The 16194-nt window shown below is 34.7% G+C and overlaps 2 protein-coding genes across 2 annotated transcripts; both read left to right on the top strand.

Moving 5' to 3' along the window:
- The first annotated feature begins 9475 nt into the window (after positions 1-9475).
- Positions 9476-10948, top strand: LOC107093162 (transcription factor HES-5-like). The gene is made up of 2 exons (XM_015388021.1): positions 9476-9626; positions 9749-10948. The coding sequence occupies exons 1-2, from the start codon at positions 9564-9566 to the stop codon at positions 10175-10177; spliced, it is 492 nt and encodes a 163-aa protein (XP_015243507.1). The 5' UTR covers positions 9476-9563; the 3' UTR covers positions 10178-10948.
- A 3607-nt stretch (positions 10949-14555) lies between these two features.
- LOC107093163 (transcription factor HES-4-like) lies at positions 14556-16188 on the top strand. Its single transcript, XM_015388022.1, has 2 exons — positions 14556-14695; positions 14802-16188. Exons 1-2 carry the CDS (start codon positions 14576-14578, stop codon positions 15120-15122), a joined length of 441 nt encoding a protein of 146 aa, XP_015243508.1. The 5' UTR covers positions 14556-14575; the 3' UTR covers positions 15123-16188.
- Positions 16189-16194: the final 6 nt, after the last annotated feature.

Genomic DNA, 16194 nt, shown 5'->3' with positions numbered 1-16194 from the left:
AATAGATTGAGACCTCTGACCCAAGGAGAAACAGGTCTACAGAAACATGTTGCACACTTGCTTTAAATCACTGGTTAAACCTTTACATTTTTGTACCAACAGTAATACTTTGGTCTTGTTGCAAAAATGAAAACGTTCTCCTCAACAAAGAAAAGAGAAGTTGTATAAATACGCCAGAAGACGTTAAATTGAGAAGCATGGACTGGAACTGGAAGAAGGCCACTGAACACGTTTGATCAAAACGGGTCAGAGAGGAGAGTTTCCAACCTGTCCTGCTGTCTGTTCTGAAATCTTCATCATAAAATTATGTTATGATGTTTTAAATTCACACTCGTTGGCAATGAAAACAATTAAGTGATCCAAGTCATGAGACTGAAATCCAAATCCAGACTGTTAGACACAGAAAACTCTTCATCCGTTACGCTCCATAAGACACCTATTGAATACCACAAACTGTTGCTTCATAAAGCCATTGAGGGATTTTAAGTAATACAGTTATAAAATGATATTCTGTCACTGTTTTTACTATTAGAAGGCAGATTAAAGTGACAACATAAAGTTACATTTTTACCATTATGTTAACATTTCCTGGAGCAGAATAATAATCTGAGGGATTTGGCATGTGTGGGGAAAAGATGCCTAATCTCCCATCCCTTCTACATACATCTTAAAGTTACATACTGTAAGGTAGTATGAAAGCCGTAAATATTTAAGTTCATGATAATTTAGCACAAGTTTACATAATCTTATGTTCAATCCTTTTGGTTTTAAAATATCTGCATACACACTAGTTTGAGTACCAAAGCCTTATTCCAAGTTTTATTGCAAAACGACAACAATTAGACAGATTATGAATAAATAATACTTCTTAAAATTCAAGGCTAAAATTTCTACTAACTGTCGGAATTAAAGTAGTAATGTGACAGAGTGACAAAATGATCTTTGAAAATACAGCTGATTAAATACCAGTGCTCCATCTAGGATTTTTCTCCTACTGAGTTCTCACATGTTTAATGAGTGTACTTAGTAAGTCATAGACGTCAGCATGATCTCTGCTTTCCCACATTCATTCAGAGCTTATGGACCCCCACCGTTGCTTCTCCACCTGCTCCCCTGAGACTTTAAGGCATGAATCACTGTATGAGCACTGAGCATGTGGCAGGGCAGACTTCTATTCTCCTTTCTCCTGAGCTCTGATTGGTTCCGACTGTGGGAAACCGCTTCCAAACCAAGACCCACACATTCAAATGGAGATGCAGGACTATAAATAGGAAGGGTTGAGCTTGCAGAGATCAGAGTCTCTCTATTGAGACCTCTGCAGCACAGAGATCCAGACATGGCACTTAAAATCACTACAACCATGACCAACTCTCTGGAGCATCTGATTCTGAACCACAAGGTAAATATGATATTCAAGCAAAATTACCTCTTTTGGTTTCTGTTACCTTAGATCAGCAGTAAATAGTAAAAACACGTTTACTAATGATTTTGTTTTTGCTTCTCCAGGTCAAAACACCTCTGGTTAAAACGGTGGGGATTCAGCAGCATCAAGAAACTCAAGTCTCCTCTGTTCTTCAAAGCTGCCAGACTTGAAGCTTTTCTGAGATGACTGCAAGCATCCAGCCGTGGGTTCAGCAGCTGCTGATCAGGGCTACTGCCGATGCATTCGGGAGGTTGGCCCTTCCTTTCAGAGCTCCAGAAAAGACTGTTAAACCCCCTTCAACAAGACGTGATCTGAGGAGAACCTGAGGAAGGTGTAGCTGTCTTTAAATTCGTACTACCACCTTCAGTAAAGAAAGGGGACCAGAAAAACAGCGAACCTTAGAGGTGTTGGAAGAGACTTACAGACTGGATTCACTCAAAGACATTTACTTTGCCATAATGGTAAATAATCATTGACTGAATTATATTATGTTCTACGGACTTCCTTCTGATGAACAGAAGACTTATCTTTTGCATTTATTATGCATTTAATTACCTTTCCTGTGGAAAAATTAATAATAATGTATTTTTGGTAAAGACATATGTGTACATAGAAAAAAATCTGATTGCATCTGCAATTGTAGTTCCTTTGTGATTTCATTATCACTGTAGATTTCTGATCAAAATGATCAAATCTAAAATCTTCTTACTCCTTTTCTAGGGATAAGATATATCAGTTAACTTAAACTGAGTAAGTCAACGATCTTTTTTGAGATCTGAATGATCATTAATTGTTCATGATTTTACTGAATTTGTGAAATTCAAAAGAATTTGAGGGAAAAACCTTTATTCTTCTTATTAGAACATCAGCTGTTGTTACACAACAAAAATATTTCGGATGGTTAAGGAAAACTAAAGAAGACCATATTGGTTGAAGTGAACTTGAACAAACATTTAAGATCATTTAATTTGTTCATCTGAATATCTTTTTGATTGTTTCTTAGATTTTCTGAGGAATTGTGAATATCTCCCATGACGATAAGAAAACATCTATCTCATAATAGACCATGTTGGTTTAATTCATACAGCAGACTTATTTTTTCTGTATCTACAGGAAGTTCATTAACCACTTTCTTTCTAGAAGTTATTATATTCCTTTTAATAGAAAGGAGATATATTCAATCAAAGGCTTTCTTATTGTAAAGATTCCTTTGTGAAATGTACTGAATTGTGATGCATGACTATGAACATCTGATCTGTTCTAAGGTCAGTTTTTTCTTTGCCACTTCTGTGAAGTGCAGATTTAATATCTAACAATATTTTCTATGAAAAGAAAAAAAATTTCTCGTGATGATTTAAGTCTTTTGTAAAGATGGTCGTTCCTCCACTCACTATGAGTAAAATGTCTTGGAGAGTTATCCAAGGATCGTTCTGATGTATCATCATGCATTTTGTCATACGTTTTGAATGACTTTGTTTTTATTAAAAACAAAACTGCAACAAAAAACAATCCTGTTCTGTTTGTTTTTCTCCTTATGTCTTTGACTTGCCATTGTTTATATGTGATAAACCATTTTTACTGTATAATTCCTTTAGTTTTAAAATGACTAATACCTTAATTTTGAGGGTTGAGTTTAATTCACAGCTTTAATGAAGTTATGATATACAAATTCCTTCAGTGATCCCCTTTGCCAACATGCTGGTGTTATGCTTTGTTTCACCTACATGCCATAAAGCGCTGTGTTTAACCTGTCCACACTGATTACAATTGATTTGCATGACAAGTTCTTATTAACTAATACTTCAGAACCTAAAATTTAGCTCTTATATTTACAAAAATATCAGGAACAGTTTTTTATTAATGACCAGTTCTGCCATCCAGTTATACTTATTTTCATTAAAAAAGGATGAAAGACTATGATAATAAAAATGGTTGAGTTCTGAAGCTTCATTTTTTTTTCTAAAAACTTAAGAAAACTACTACTACTGTTTATAATTGCAATGTTCTGTGTAAATTAATAGTTTAGGATTATACTTGATATTGGTGAAGGCAGCTAATTTGAATAAAAAGATGTAAAAATAAAATTAGTAAAAGTCACCACCTATGTCAGCTTAAAAATTGTGAAAAAGTGTATAAAGTCTTATAGGTAGAATGTTAAAAGTGCATGTTTCTTCAACAACAATAGCTGCCAACTTTTAATTCGGACCATTTGGTTAAAGAAACAATGTAATGTGATGGAAAACACAAAACTTTTAAATTAATTTAAGGTGCTCTCAAAACATTAAAGGAGAATATAAGGGAGACATTTTCTGGTCACACTTTAATGCCCCTTAGGGATCAATAAGGTGTTTTAAAATTGAATTTAAAAGTCAACATCTGGACTCAAGCATCATATTTGTTGTTCAGCAGCCTTCCAGAAATAAAAATTACCCAATTTGGTGTTTATTATTCAATATTTCTATAAATAGACCTACGCAAAACTCATTAAATGTCAGTTTGAGAGTTACACCATTTCTTGCTTTAGAAATAGCCCATTACTTTTTATCATCCCTTTGTATTTATATATTCATGTTTTTTATCTATTCCAAATCAAATGGCATCACCTAAATATATACATACCATTGATGATAAGCATACTTTAATTGTAATTGTTTTAAGCATTATAGAAATCAAATGTCAGACAACAAAGTTAACTTTTAAAACATTTAAAAAAACTACTTTTATTTAACTCTATTTGCATTACAAATGATTTGCTTTCTCAAATTTCTAAAGAAAGGTTTCACTAAATGAAATGTATTATTATTTTTGTTAATTAGAATATTTTCCTAATATGACATTAATCATTTAAGGCAAGATTTAACTGAGGCTGGAAAAGAGTCATTCATTTACTTTGTTAAAAAAGACAACAGCCAAAGCTTTTAATTAATTGATGAGAGCATTTGACGAACTTTGCAACAGCTGAGTGGTTTCCATGGTGATGTAGTATGTTTCCCTGGCCATCATTTCTGTGTCTATATAATACAGCTATCTACAACTTTCAACTGCAGTCATTATTTCTATTTCTAGAAGTTAGTGTGGCTGTTTACAGCTGATCAGTCAGAACTGATTTGAGGATTTTATTAGGGATTTAATGCAGTCAATCAGTTCCGCTGTTTGCCTCCAGATGGGTGGTGACGTCAGATCCCTGTTGGAGGGAACAGTCAGGATCCATAACAAAAGCTGCTGTCAAGTCTTTTTCTGCCGCTCACAGTATTTGTCACTTAAAAATAATAGAAAACAGCCTGCCAGTCTACAAAGAAGAGTTGATCTTTTTTAAGAAAAACAAAAAAGAAATTTGATTGCACAAATGATAATAAATTATATGATTAAATCTTTATAGTTAAGATTATCTTTATATATGATACATGATTGTTAAGCAAATGCCACTGCAGCTTATAAAGAAAAGAATATATATCTAAGCAAAAAATACTTTGAAGCAGTTCTTTCACACGGCAATGAAATTTTACTGCAGCTTCACGTTATATAAAAGCTTAGTTTTAAGTATTTAAGAAAAAAAAGTGTTTTTTTAATGAAAAAAACTGTAAATTTCTTAAAATAAGTACATTTACCCTAAATTTATGTAGGTAAACAAAACAATCTGCCAATGAAATGCACATTTTTATCCTTAAAATAAGATATTTATTTATTATGCACTTGAAATTGGAGACTGCAGTTGTTTTTTTCTTATTGTAAACTTAAATTGTCTTGTTCTATTGGCAAAGTTTCTTAATTACCTGCGTAATTCAAGAAAAAATCACTAAAATTCAAGCATACACGTTTTTTATTTACTCACAGACGCATCTGTTTTTGGAAGTAGATATCATATATCACATACAAAACTCTACTGTTCGTTACATTTCAATCCACTTTCGATAATTGATTCGGAATAGTGCAATTTGTAGCTCCTACCTCCTATTCCCTCACTTTTCACAGGATCAACAATATGAACTCTATCGAGGGTAGGAAAGGAGCTCTGGACCAGGGAATAATTTTTCGTCAGAAAAGCACAGAATTATAAATTTTCTATGGTTGTGCAGCTGGTTAGTTTTCAACCAAAGTTTCATTACAGTTTTGGATATGCTCTGGCGGATTGTACCACAGGTGCACTCCTCGTACTTGAACAACTTCAATTTAAATAAGTTGAAGAATAAACTGCAAACATTGGGATCCTTATGAAGAATGCAGCAAGTCGGATATATGATTTGGAAATAGGAACGGAAATATAAAAAAACAAAAAAAAAACTATTAACATGCATGAAAAGCACTATAGGTGTATTGGTAAATGGTGGGGGAATCCAGTTTAAAACCTTAAAATCAGTGAAAGCTTCTGCTTCAGCAAGCAAATATGATCTCTTTGCAAAGTCAACACTTCCACAGATTCATCCTGCACCCTCCCTCTCTGCTTAAACCCCCTGAGACCCTAATTTTATCATTCTCTAACATGACCTCTAAGCACACTCCACAGATTTCTCCTTTTGTTGTATTTTTCTGGTGATCTGATTGACCAGGATGGTGGGAAGTCATCAACATCCATAAATATCCATGAGATGTAGATGAGTGGATTTTTCTCAAATAAGTTAGATTATAATTAAAGAGACAGTGGATTTTGTTATTAGAAAGTTGCCAGTTTCTATGAGCCCACTATTTGAGAATTTGGATAGATAATAAATTCTTTCTGGACAGACTGGGAGATTTTTTTTTTTTTTTTTCTTATTCTGGTAAAAATTTGGTTTTGTGGAATCTATATTTAGCATCAGCGATCTTCTAACCCTGAGCTGTGTGGGTGGTGAAAAGTTAACATTTAATTGCTATTTAAATGTGGAAGAATTTTGACCCACACCTTTTTTGCAGAATTGTTTTAAATAAGTCACATTTGATCCACAGATTTCTTTTGTAAAACCAATGGAGCTCTTTGAAATATATAAATTTGTTCCTATATATGCTTCTGTTTTTTGGACGCAGTGTTTTAGGACAGTCAAATGATACTCTTTTGTTCACAGAATGTTTATTTGTCATCAAGCCTGAAGCAGGAGGGCAAAATTTTAGTTTCAATCAGCCCATCCAAGAAAAGACAAAACACAACCAATATTCATGGGAGGACGTGGTATCCGGGGCCTTGCTAAAATCAAAGGCGCTGCCCTTGCAGTTAAGGAAATAAAGAGAAAGTAATCCCATTGGGTAAGAGGAGGGAAAATAAATTATATTTTCAAATCTGATCCTAAGCAGGACACAGTCTGAGACTGCAAAGAAAACCTCAGCACAAGAAACAAAACGTGCTAAAACATGAGCACTGATCTTGTAAAATGCCTTCTTGATTGTTTTAGCCTCAGTAAAGTATAACATATCTGCTGGCCAAAGACGTCACGTCAACACAGATGCTGGATGCAAAACAGGGTGGCACACTCTCCCCCTTGATGAAAGCCTCTCAGTGTGCCTAATGTGAGGAGGTTTAATGGGGCACACGTCTATTGTCCCACCAATGAAAAGACAGAGTGTGGGAAACCAGAGGAAGTTCACTCACAGAACCGCTGAGGGACAATAGAGCTGGACCTTTGCCCCAAGAGGCAAAGGCAAAGCTCAGAAGCAAAATGAATGCTTCCTTCAACTGATATGATTTTGTTCTATCTATATTATATTATATTATGCTATTTTATTTTATATTATAATTTTCTATTGTAATTGTGACTGTATGTTTAATTTTATCTTGTGCACTCTGTACATTTTACTTTTATATTTGGGCACATGCCTTTAAGGAGTGTGGGAAAGCTCTAGGAAAGCATATATTACTACAATTTGATTGGTCTAAACAGTCCTGCTAACTACTCTCAAAAGGGATTTGGCACGTGTCAAAAGCAGCTGCCTCATTACTCCGCCAGCAACATGTAGAGATAATGATTGACTCGCATATATTAGTATGAGTGTACTTTTAACATTAACGTCATTAAAACAATGTTTATAAAACTATAGTTTTACAAATATTTCAAAGTATTTTAAATAACAGAAGCAGCTACTATCAGCTAAGACTGCTCCTAACAGTCATTTTTAAAGTCAAAGTCCTTTGTTCAATTTTAGGAGAAAGTATTTGAAATGCTATTCAGTTGTAATCATGATGCATAAACACTGTTGTACAGCAGATTTCAGTTAATGCTATGATTATTGCTCAGTGGTATGGAAGGTGTGCACATGGAATTGTTTCAGGCTTTTCAATAAATAAACTTTTTAATTTAACTGGTTGAAAAATACTTATAGAGCTCCCCATGAATGTAAAGTTTAAATTCCTCAAGTAAACTAATGCTGCTCTTTAGCCCGGCAGTATAATTAACTAAAACTGGTAAGAAAGTTGTAAAATCTACTTTCTAGCAGTTACAGTACGCTGGTATCACTATTAAACAATAAATAAATAAAGACAGACTTTATTACGCTGGAGCAATCTTTACCTCCAGGTGTTGAATATCAAAACCTTTAGGAGAGCCAATGTGAGGGGTAAGGAGACACACTCCTTTTGTTCCTTTAGTTCAAGCAGTGAAAGCACAGAGTGTGGGAAACCAGAAGAGATTCACTCACAGAGTCCCTAAAGGACAATAGATCCCAACATCTTATTGAAGAGTGTCAGAGGATAAAAGAAATATGGTGGGAGACAATTATAAACATGCCTAAGTGATGAATGCAGAATATACACATTTCTTACAAATTACATAGTTGGATGGATATTTCTAAAAGTTATCGCAGTCAGGCCCTTTAAAGAAGTTTATTCGGGCCAAATAAATGTATGTAATCAGTACAGAAATAACCACTTTTTTTTTGTCAGTCATTGAAATATTTTGTCGTTTTTATCATGTTAATCTAAAAAAAAAACTATAATTTAATTAAAGGATACAGTGTTCCTGATGTGGTTATAAACAAGTATAAACTGCACATTACATTTAAATAAAGCAACAAGCCCTTGTACATTTCTCTTGACAAACAGGCACAGCTTTAGAAGTTATATTCATAAAAAGGCAAATTTGTCTAATAAGCATATTGACTAAATACACACAGATAGTTTTAAGCCCTTTATTTTTTGTTCATTAGTATCTGTTGGAAATTACAACTGCAACATTTCATTTATTTCTTACTTGACTGAAATAATAACAGCCATTAGAAAATCATTTTCAATATAGAAATTGGGGTTTAATCAAAAGTACTGAGTGTCATTATTTTCAAAGGGTACTTTAATCTTATAAATTAGCTTATTTGTTTAATTTAGTGAGACATACATTTAACTGTATGTTAGTGACTTTAATATAGTTCTATAACAACAGTAACAACTTTGTTTGGCACACTTGGTAGCTGAACGTGATGTGTCACCAAAGGTTCAGCTCAAGTATTTTAAAGGCAACCAGTCATGTCGTTTCCCGCCAGATTGTTGGTGACATCAGATTCTGTCCCTTTTAGAGCAAACGTCCGGCATCTGTCACCCACGGCTCTTTTCAAACCCCCTTTGTAATGCACTGACCACACCAATAAAAGACTGAGTGTGGGAAACTGGGAGAAATCTTCTGCTCACAGTCCAGCCCCAGGAATGTGAGCAGTCCTATTGATTGGTACACCTGCTCCTGATTTCTTTACTCAGATCAAAGCCAATATCTCTTGGTCATTTTAAAGTTTGATGATCTTGACATTACAATTAATCAAATGATTAGCATTCTATGAAAACTACAAAAAAGCTGAAACTACCCACATATGACCTGCGGGAGAGGAAAAGTGATCGGTAATGTAACTGATCTCAGCCTCGAGCAGCAGATGTGATCTCCATGAGAAGCCACTTGTTTCCCAGATTTATACAGAGCTCAGTGCCTCTTTCCCTCCATTTCCCACTACTTCTCCACCTGTTCCCTTGAGATCAAACTATTGTCCCTTGCTAACATGAGCACTGAGCATGTGGCAGGGCAGACTTCTATTATCTTCTGTCCTGTGCTCTGATTGGTTCAGACTGTGGGAAACTTCTTCCAGACCAAGACCCACACATTCAGATTGTGAGGTGGGACTATAAATAGAAGGAGTGAAGCCAGGAGAGACCAGATACTCTGCACAGAGACCTCTACAACACACAAATCCAAATATGGCACCAAAAATCATTGCAGCACCAGCCAACCATCAGGAGCATCTTACTCTGAACCACAAGGTAAATATAAAATTCATTAAAGGTTTACCATTATTTGGGAGAGTTCTCAATTTTTGATACCAACAATACACAATTGAATTAGTTTAATGACAGTTTTTTTTTTGTCTTATTTGATCCTGTAGCTCAGAAAGCCTTTGGTGGAGAAATTACGCAGAGAGCGAATCAACAGCAGCATTGAGCAACTCAAGACACTCCTGGGTCCGGAGTTCCTAAAACAGCAGCCAGACTCCAAGATGGAGAAAGCTGACATCCTGGAGATGACGGTCTGCTTCCTCAGACGACTGCAGAAACAGCAGAAACATCCAGCTGTGGACATGGGAGCTGCAGATATTGGCTACTCCAGATGTGTCCAAGAGGTGATGCACTTCCTGTCCAAAGATGAGCTGGAGACACAGTCCAAGAAACAGCTGCTGAAACACTGCAGTAAGGTGCAGACTACCTCTGATGAGAACCTTCAAGAGGCTGATTTCTCTTCCACGAACACCACAGTCCAGACAAGCTTTGATAAGGACAACCATCCGAATACCAGCGCCCTCTGGAGACCATGGTAGACATGTACAGAGAGACGTTGCTACCTCAAAAAGTAAACCAGACTGATAGACTGCATTGTCTACTTAAATGTCATGTATTTCTGTGAAATACTTCTTTTAAACGTAAATAAGCCTTTGATTAAATAGGGCTTTTATTTTGCATGTGATCAAATTTCCTGTGGAAATTATAACTTAGTATTTTCTTTAAATATCTTTCAGGTTATATTGACCAACTTGTTATTGTCTCTGTTGATTTCTCTGTAATTCTATGATTTACTATGAATTCTTTAATAATGATCATGATGGTCAAAAATGAAATTGTCCTTTTTTTTTAGGACAATGTTGTTCTTTTTACATTATCCAAGTTCCATACTAACCTTTTATGTCCTTGATTGTTACATAATGTGACCTATCATCACCTTTTGAGGATTTTTTGTTTACTGATTGATTTCAGACTTAATAGGCATATCTTAAAAACAAGGAGTTCATTTTTACTGTTGCTATTTTACTTTTATTGGATTTTATGGATAATTTGATCTGTTTTAAGGTCACTCTGTTTTACTGAAGTTTGTTAAACTATTCTAATGTGAGTTTTATTTGAAAATTCAGCAAATCTTTTGTCTTTTAAAAAGATGTGTCTCAGATCTTTACACTCTGTGAGTATACTGTGTCTTGTTTAAATCAACAAGTTTTTGTTGTGATGCATCATCACCTCTTAATGGAGCTTTTGTACTTTCTGTCATTTGGTGCCTTTAATAAACAACTGAGCTGAAAGTGAAGTTTTTTTGTACTTTATTGCAAGTTTGTCTTCATGTCCTTGTGTTTTTACATTTCACAAATTTTGGGACAATGAGAAAACTGGTGTTTTTTAGTCTATTTCTATATCTCCCTTTATAAATGAACAGGAATTATCTAATGTGAATGTTAGTACAGTGTCATTTTATGTAGTGACTTATATGTCAGTGCTTGAAGCATTTCTCTCTATAAAAGAGTTATGACAGCATATCTAATGTGATGCTTAATGAGGCACACTTCCATTGTTCTAATGTATGGAAACCCAGAGGAAATTACGGGGGAAAGTTTCACTTAATTTCATTTTTTTATTTGATTGGGAAAGCGCATGTTAATGGACATACATTGAAAATACATGAATGTAAACATGACAGATTGTAACCAAAGGCTAATCTCCATCCATTGTCCCACGAACAGGGGTTGCAGGGGGTACACCGTTATAAAACAATAAAATTGAAAAAACTTTATATATTAAAAAGTGGGGTCACTTATACATCACATTCATACCACAACACACTTTGCCATTAACTGATCTGGATCAATAATGGGTTAACAGGGACATTGAACTCTAAAAAGCTTTTTTTATTTGTGTGTTCTTCAAGAGCTGTGTTCTTTTTAAGTAATCCAATTGTTTTCTACCTATCAATTCTTTATGTTTACAGACTTTTACAGACTTGTTTTGATTTCAATATTCCTAAATCTGAAAGAAATGACAATATTTTAGAAAAGAAAGCTTGCAAATTCAGTTTTATGGACATACCCAGATAATCACACAGGAGTATTCTATTATATTAAAGCATTATTTTGCCACTTCTTGAGTGCGACCGATGGGATGATTTTATTTTATAATAAAAAACTTTGTATTGAAGAAATGAAAAAAAAAAATGTTTTACTGTTAATGTTTTGAGGAAATAAGAAAAATATTTCAAAATAAGAAACCCTACAGTGTTCACTTAGTTTCAGATTGATGAGTGCATATAGGATATAGTTTAATTGTCCTCACCAGCAGATGATATTTCTCTAAAGGGATATAGCTGAAAAGTGGCCCCTCCCATCCTTAATGCATTCCTATATCTTTTATCTAATGATGGAAATAAATATTTATTTAATAAATTATTATTTGATGTATACCCTTTTGGTAAAGCATTCAGTTTTAGTACAAAAAAAGTCCTATTTTTGAGAATTTCTAAACCTGATCTTAAAAGTCAGATTGAAAAGATTAGGTCAAGTTTCTACAGACTTTGACCTTTGGGCAAATCTGCTTTAGACCCGAATCAGAAATGAAACAGGAGTCTAAAATATAATCAAATGTAAATAAATAATAGCTGCATCATAACAATCCATGCAGAATTCTTAAACTCGATCAAAACAAATGAAACAATGCTCACAGAACCCCCTCAGCTCATAGATGTAAACCGTGTACTATATTTCCCATCCCCAATTGTTCGCAGTTCTCTAAAAGCTAATTGGCTCTTATTTTAGATCTTAGTATTTTCCCTGAGTTTAAAAACACTAATTAAGAGGCAGGCATGGATTCAGGCTATATGAAACCTGATTCGTACAGAGATCTACACATTTAAATAGAGTGTGTCTATAGATAGGAGAGGTGAAGCCATCGGTGATCAAATTCTCTTCAAAAGCACAAAAACCAACCACCTAGAAACACTACATAAATAAAATACTTACTTTTCTTATATTTAGAATAGTCTTTTTTTTTTAAAAAGGCAACTGGTCTTTCATTTTATCTTATTGGGCTGTTAACCAGAGTAATAAAAACTATTAGGTGGTTGTTTCATCATATGTTGTCAACACCAGTTGTAGATGGATGTGTTTGCTAAGTAAATAAAAAAAACAGAATACTAGCTAAAAAAGTATTCTATAGTTTTAGGATGTTAACATTAGTAGTATGTGTAATGAACTGCAATTTACATTTACATTAATGGTAACCAGAAAGATGATTATTCTTTATAAACCTAAAAAACAAACAAAAAAAATATTTTTGAAAATTATAGTTTTTTCCATAAAAAAAAAAAAGAATAAATAAAAATGACTCTTTTGGACCCATTGGTAAAAAGTGTCTGTTCTAATTTGTGCCTTTTTGCCTTAAACGAAATCCCCCATTACTAAAATCTAAAGTTTAACAAATAGTTTTGTTAAACCCTCACTTTCAGTTTTTGCAGTAACAAAAAATACAATGTCCCTTCTTAAAGAGGTCATAATGGCCTTACTATTTGCATAATCAGGCACACTTCTATTGTTCCTCCCATCATACGTAGAGTGTGGGAACACAGAAAAGACCCACTCACAGAGCCGCTGTGGGACAATAGATCCAGACCTTTGCCCTCAAACGGGATGGATAACAAGGGGACCCAACTCCAGAGATCTGAGTTGTTTTCAACCATTTTAGTGGATTTTAGATAAGCTTGTATCACATATTCAGAAACATCCATTTGGGTTTACCTTACTGACATAAACTCTTTTAAAAAGATAATATTTTAGAAAATTGCCACTAACTTCTTTTTTGCAGGTTACACATTTTAAATCTATTGATTAGGTGTATTCTTACTATTTTCAGATGCAAACTATGTTTTAACAGCAGAAATATACATACAGAAATTAATGATCAGAGGGTACGGATGAACACTTCTAGCAAATCATTAGCTTTCCAGAGGGATTTGACACACTTCAAGGCAGTCCCACAGGAAGTATTTCTGACTATACTTGACAAGAGGATAATGATGTTCTACAATTTTTATTATGGAATGGTAATTCAAGGTAATTACAGTCTTAAAATTGAACATGACAAACCCTTTTAGTGGGCTATAGGACCAGCTTCTTTTATTATTCCTAGGCAGCTTTTCAAAGCATCAGTGGGACCTTCTCCCTCCAGATGGTTGGTGATGTAATGTTCTGTGTCTAAGAGCTAACACCTGTCACGGACGTGCCTTTTGTGATTCCCTAATCACAGCAGAGGCTCAGTGTGGGAAACTCATCTGGTCGTGCTACTCACACGAGCTACAGGGCACGTGTCAGAGTTAATAATTACGCTGCTGTCCAAACAGGACACGTGCCAAAACTCAGCTGCATCTGCAGATCAGCGTGTTAATTGCTGTGAGCTGTTTTCTAAATGATTGATAGCATATTTTAATGTTGCAGAATTACATAGTGTAATTCTTCCTTGTTGTTTTAATTAGAGTCTGTTGAAAAACTTTCATGACTCTAGAACGAGAAAAAAAATTATTTGTCCATTTGTTTGTTTATATGGTTTGACCAATCTATATAAACAATCTCTCAGACTGCATGCTGTGTGATTTCAGTTTGGATTTTTTTTTCACCATATCATATTTAAAAGCCTGCCGTCATCCTAACTCCACTGATCCCTACCTTAGGGAGCGTGTCAGCTTTCAGGGTCACAACTTTCCCACATTGATACAGAGCGCTGTGGGTGTGTTCCACCTGCTCCCTCTGAAATCTAACAATCATCCCTGCAGGCATTAACGGCAGCATGTTAGTGCCCCGCATGTCTATTGTTTCTCTGGGAGATCTGATTGGACCAGACTGTGGGAAAGCTCAACCAGAGAGAGACCCACACATTGATATGGAGATCTGGAAGTATAAATAGGAGGGATGAGGACAGTAAAGATCAGATTCTCTCTTCAGAGAGCTCCGCAGCATCTACAGCAAATCATGGCACCCATCCCTGCAGCTTTGGCTGACTCTCAGGAGCATCTGACTCTCAACCACAAGGTTAGTTGGTTTATATTCGTCTTGGTTTTGTTATTATTTGAAGTCTTTCTGTTTTACAGTATGTTCCAAAATACGTTTAGTAATTTCTTTCCTATTATTTCTGCAGCTCAGAAAGCCTCTGGTGGAAAAATTACGCAGAGAGCGGATCAACAGCAGCATTGAGCAGCTCAAGGCTCTCCTTGGTCCAGAGCTCCTAAAACAGCAGCCAGACTCCAAGATGGAGAAAGCAGACATCCTAGAGATGACAGTTTGCTTCCTGCTGCAGCTGATGCAACAAAACCAGCAGCAGAGAAGAGAGCTGAACCAGGCTAAACAAGCTGAGGCTGATTTCGATGACAAACTAAAAGATCCTGGAATCGTTCTGAACACCTGTCAGACCATCAAAGATGAGGAGAAAAATCCTAAAGTTCTGTGGAGACCATGGTAGAAACCTTCTGGCTGAAGTTTAATTTGGATGTATGAGGAGATAACATCAGTCTAAGATGACTGGTGTGAGAGATGTTGAGGACTTTTCATTCTGCTTGAACTGAGCTTCTAAGATGTGTCTGTTTTCTTGTTTGTCTACATTTCCAGAAATGGCTGCAACTTCTTTTATGTTAAGATAGACAATAATTTGATGCATATTGCATAAAACTTCACTGATTGATTTGCAACCTTTTTTTTTACTATAATAATGTATTTATATATAAGTAAAAAGACCATATTGGTAAAAGATTATTGAGTTACTTGTTCAAGTTTAAAAGAACGGGATCTTCTGTTTGTAAAGAAGAATTGCTTCTGGATATGAAGCGTCTTTATTACTTTGCTTTATAAGCAAGATATATATATTTTCTTTATGAAATGACATAAACAGTTTGATGCATGTTGCATGAACCAATTAATTTTCTTTTTTTGGCTATGTAAATGTTTTGGAACATGACTGTACTTTCTACTAGCTAATTTCACTTTTGATTTATCGCTATTATGGGAAATATATAGTTCTTCTGATGAACCGGTGTTATTGGTAGACTTAATCTATTGGATTACTTTGATTTGGTCTTATTACCAGATCTTACTTTTGATCCATTAATTTTTAATGGTTATCTGGTAATCTAATTTTAATAACTGTGGTGTGATCCAGAGAACACTTTGATCGTTTTAGATCAGATGATATAGACGTTCTTTTGTTGAAAAATTTGTCATCATGTTGTGAGACCACAGATATGTAATATATTCTGAGATGAATAGATCTGTTAATCTGTTTTTCATGTTGAAAGGTTTGTGCTGATACTATTTCCCTCCTCAAATCTCTAAATTAAATTGTGTGTTTGTTAAAAATTATATGACCATTAAGGTCAGACAGAAGATGTTCTTCATCCGTTAAAAAGTGTAAAGATGTTTTTACACAAATGTAACAAAATTTCAAAGAGCAGTATGTTCTGTAAGTTGTTTATCTTTTATAAAGATGCTCTTCCTTCACTCTCTGAGTTCACTGTGTCTTGTAGAAATCTACAAGTGTT

Source organism: Cyprinodon variegatus, unplaced genomic scaffold (assembly GCF_000732505.1).
Source record: "Cyprinodon variegatus isolate N-32 unplaced genomic scaffold, C_variegatus-1.0 Scaffold411, whole genome shotgun sequence".
In the NCBI taxonomy this organism is placed as follows: domain Eukaryota; kingdom Metazoa; phylum Chordata; class Actinopteri; order Cyprinodontiformes; family Cyprinodontidae; genus Cyprinodon; species Cyprinodon variegatus.
Note: the sequence above shows the minus strand (reverse complement) of the source record. Positions and strands in the feature narration are given on the sequence as shown.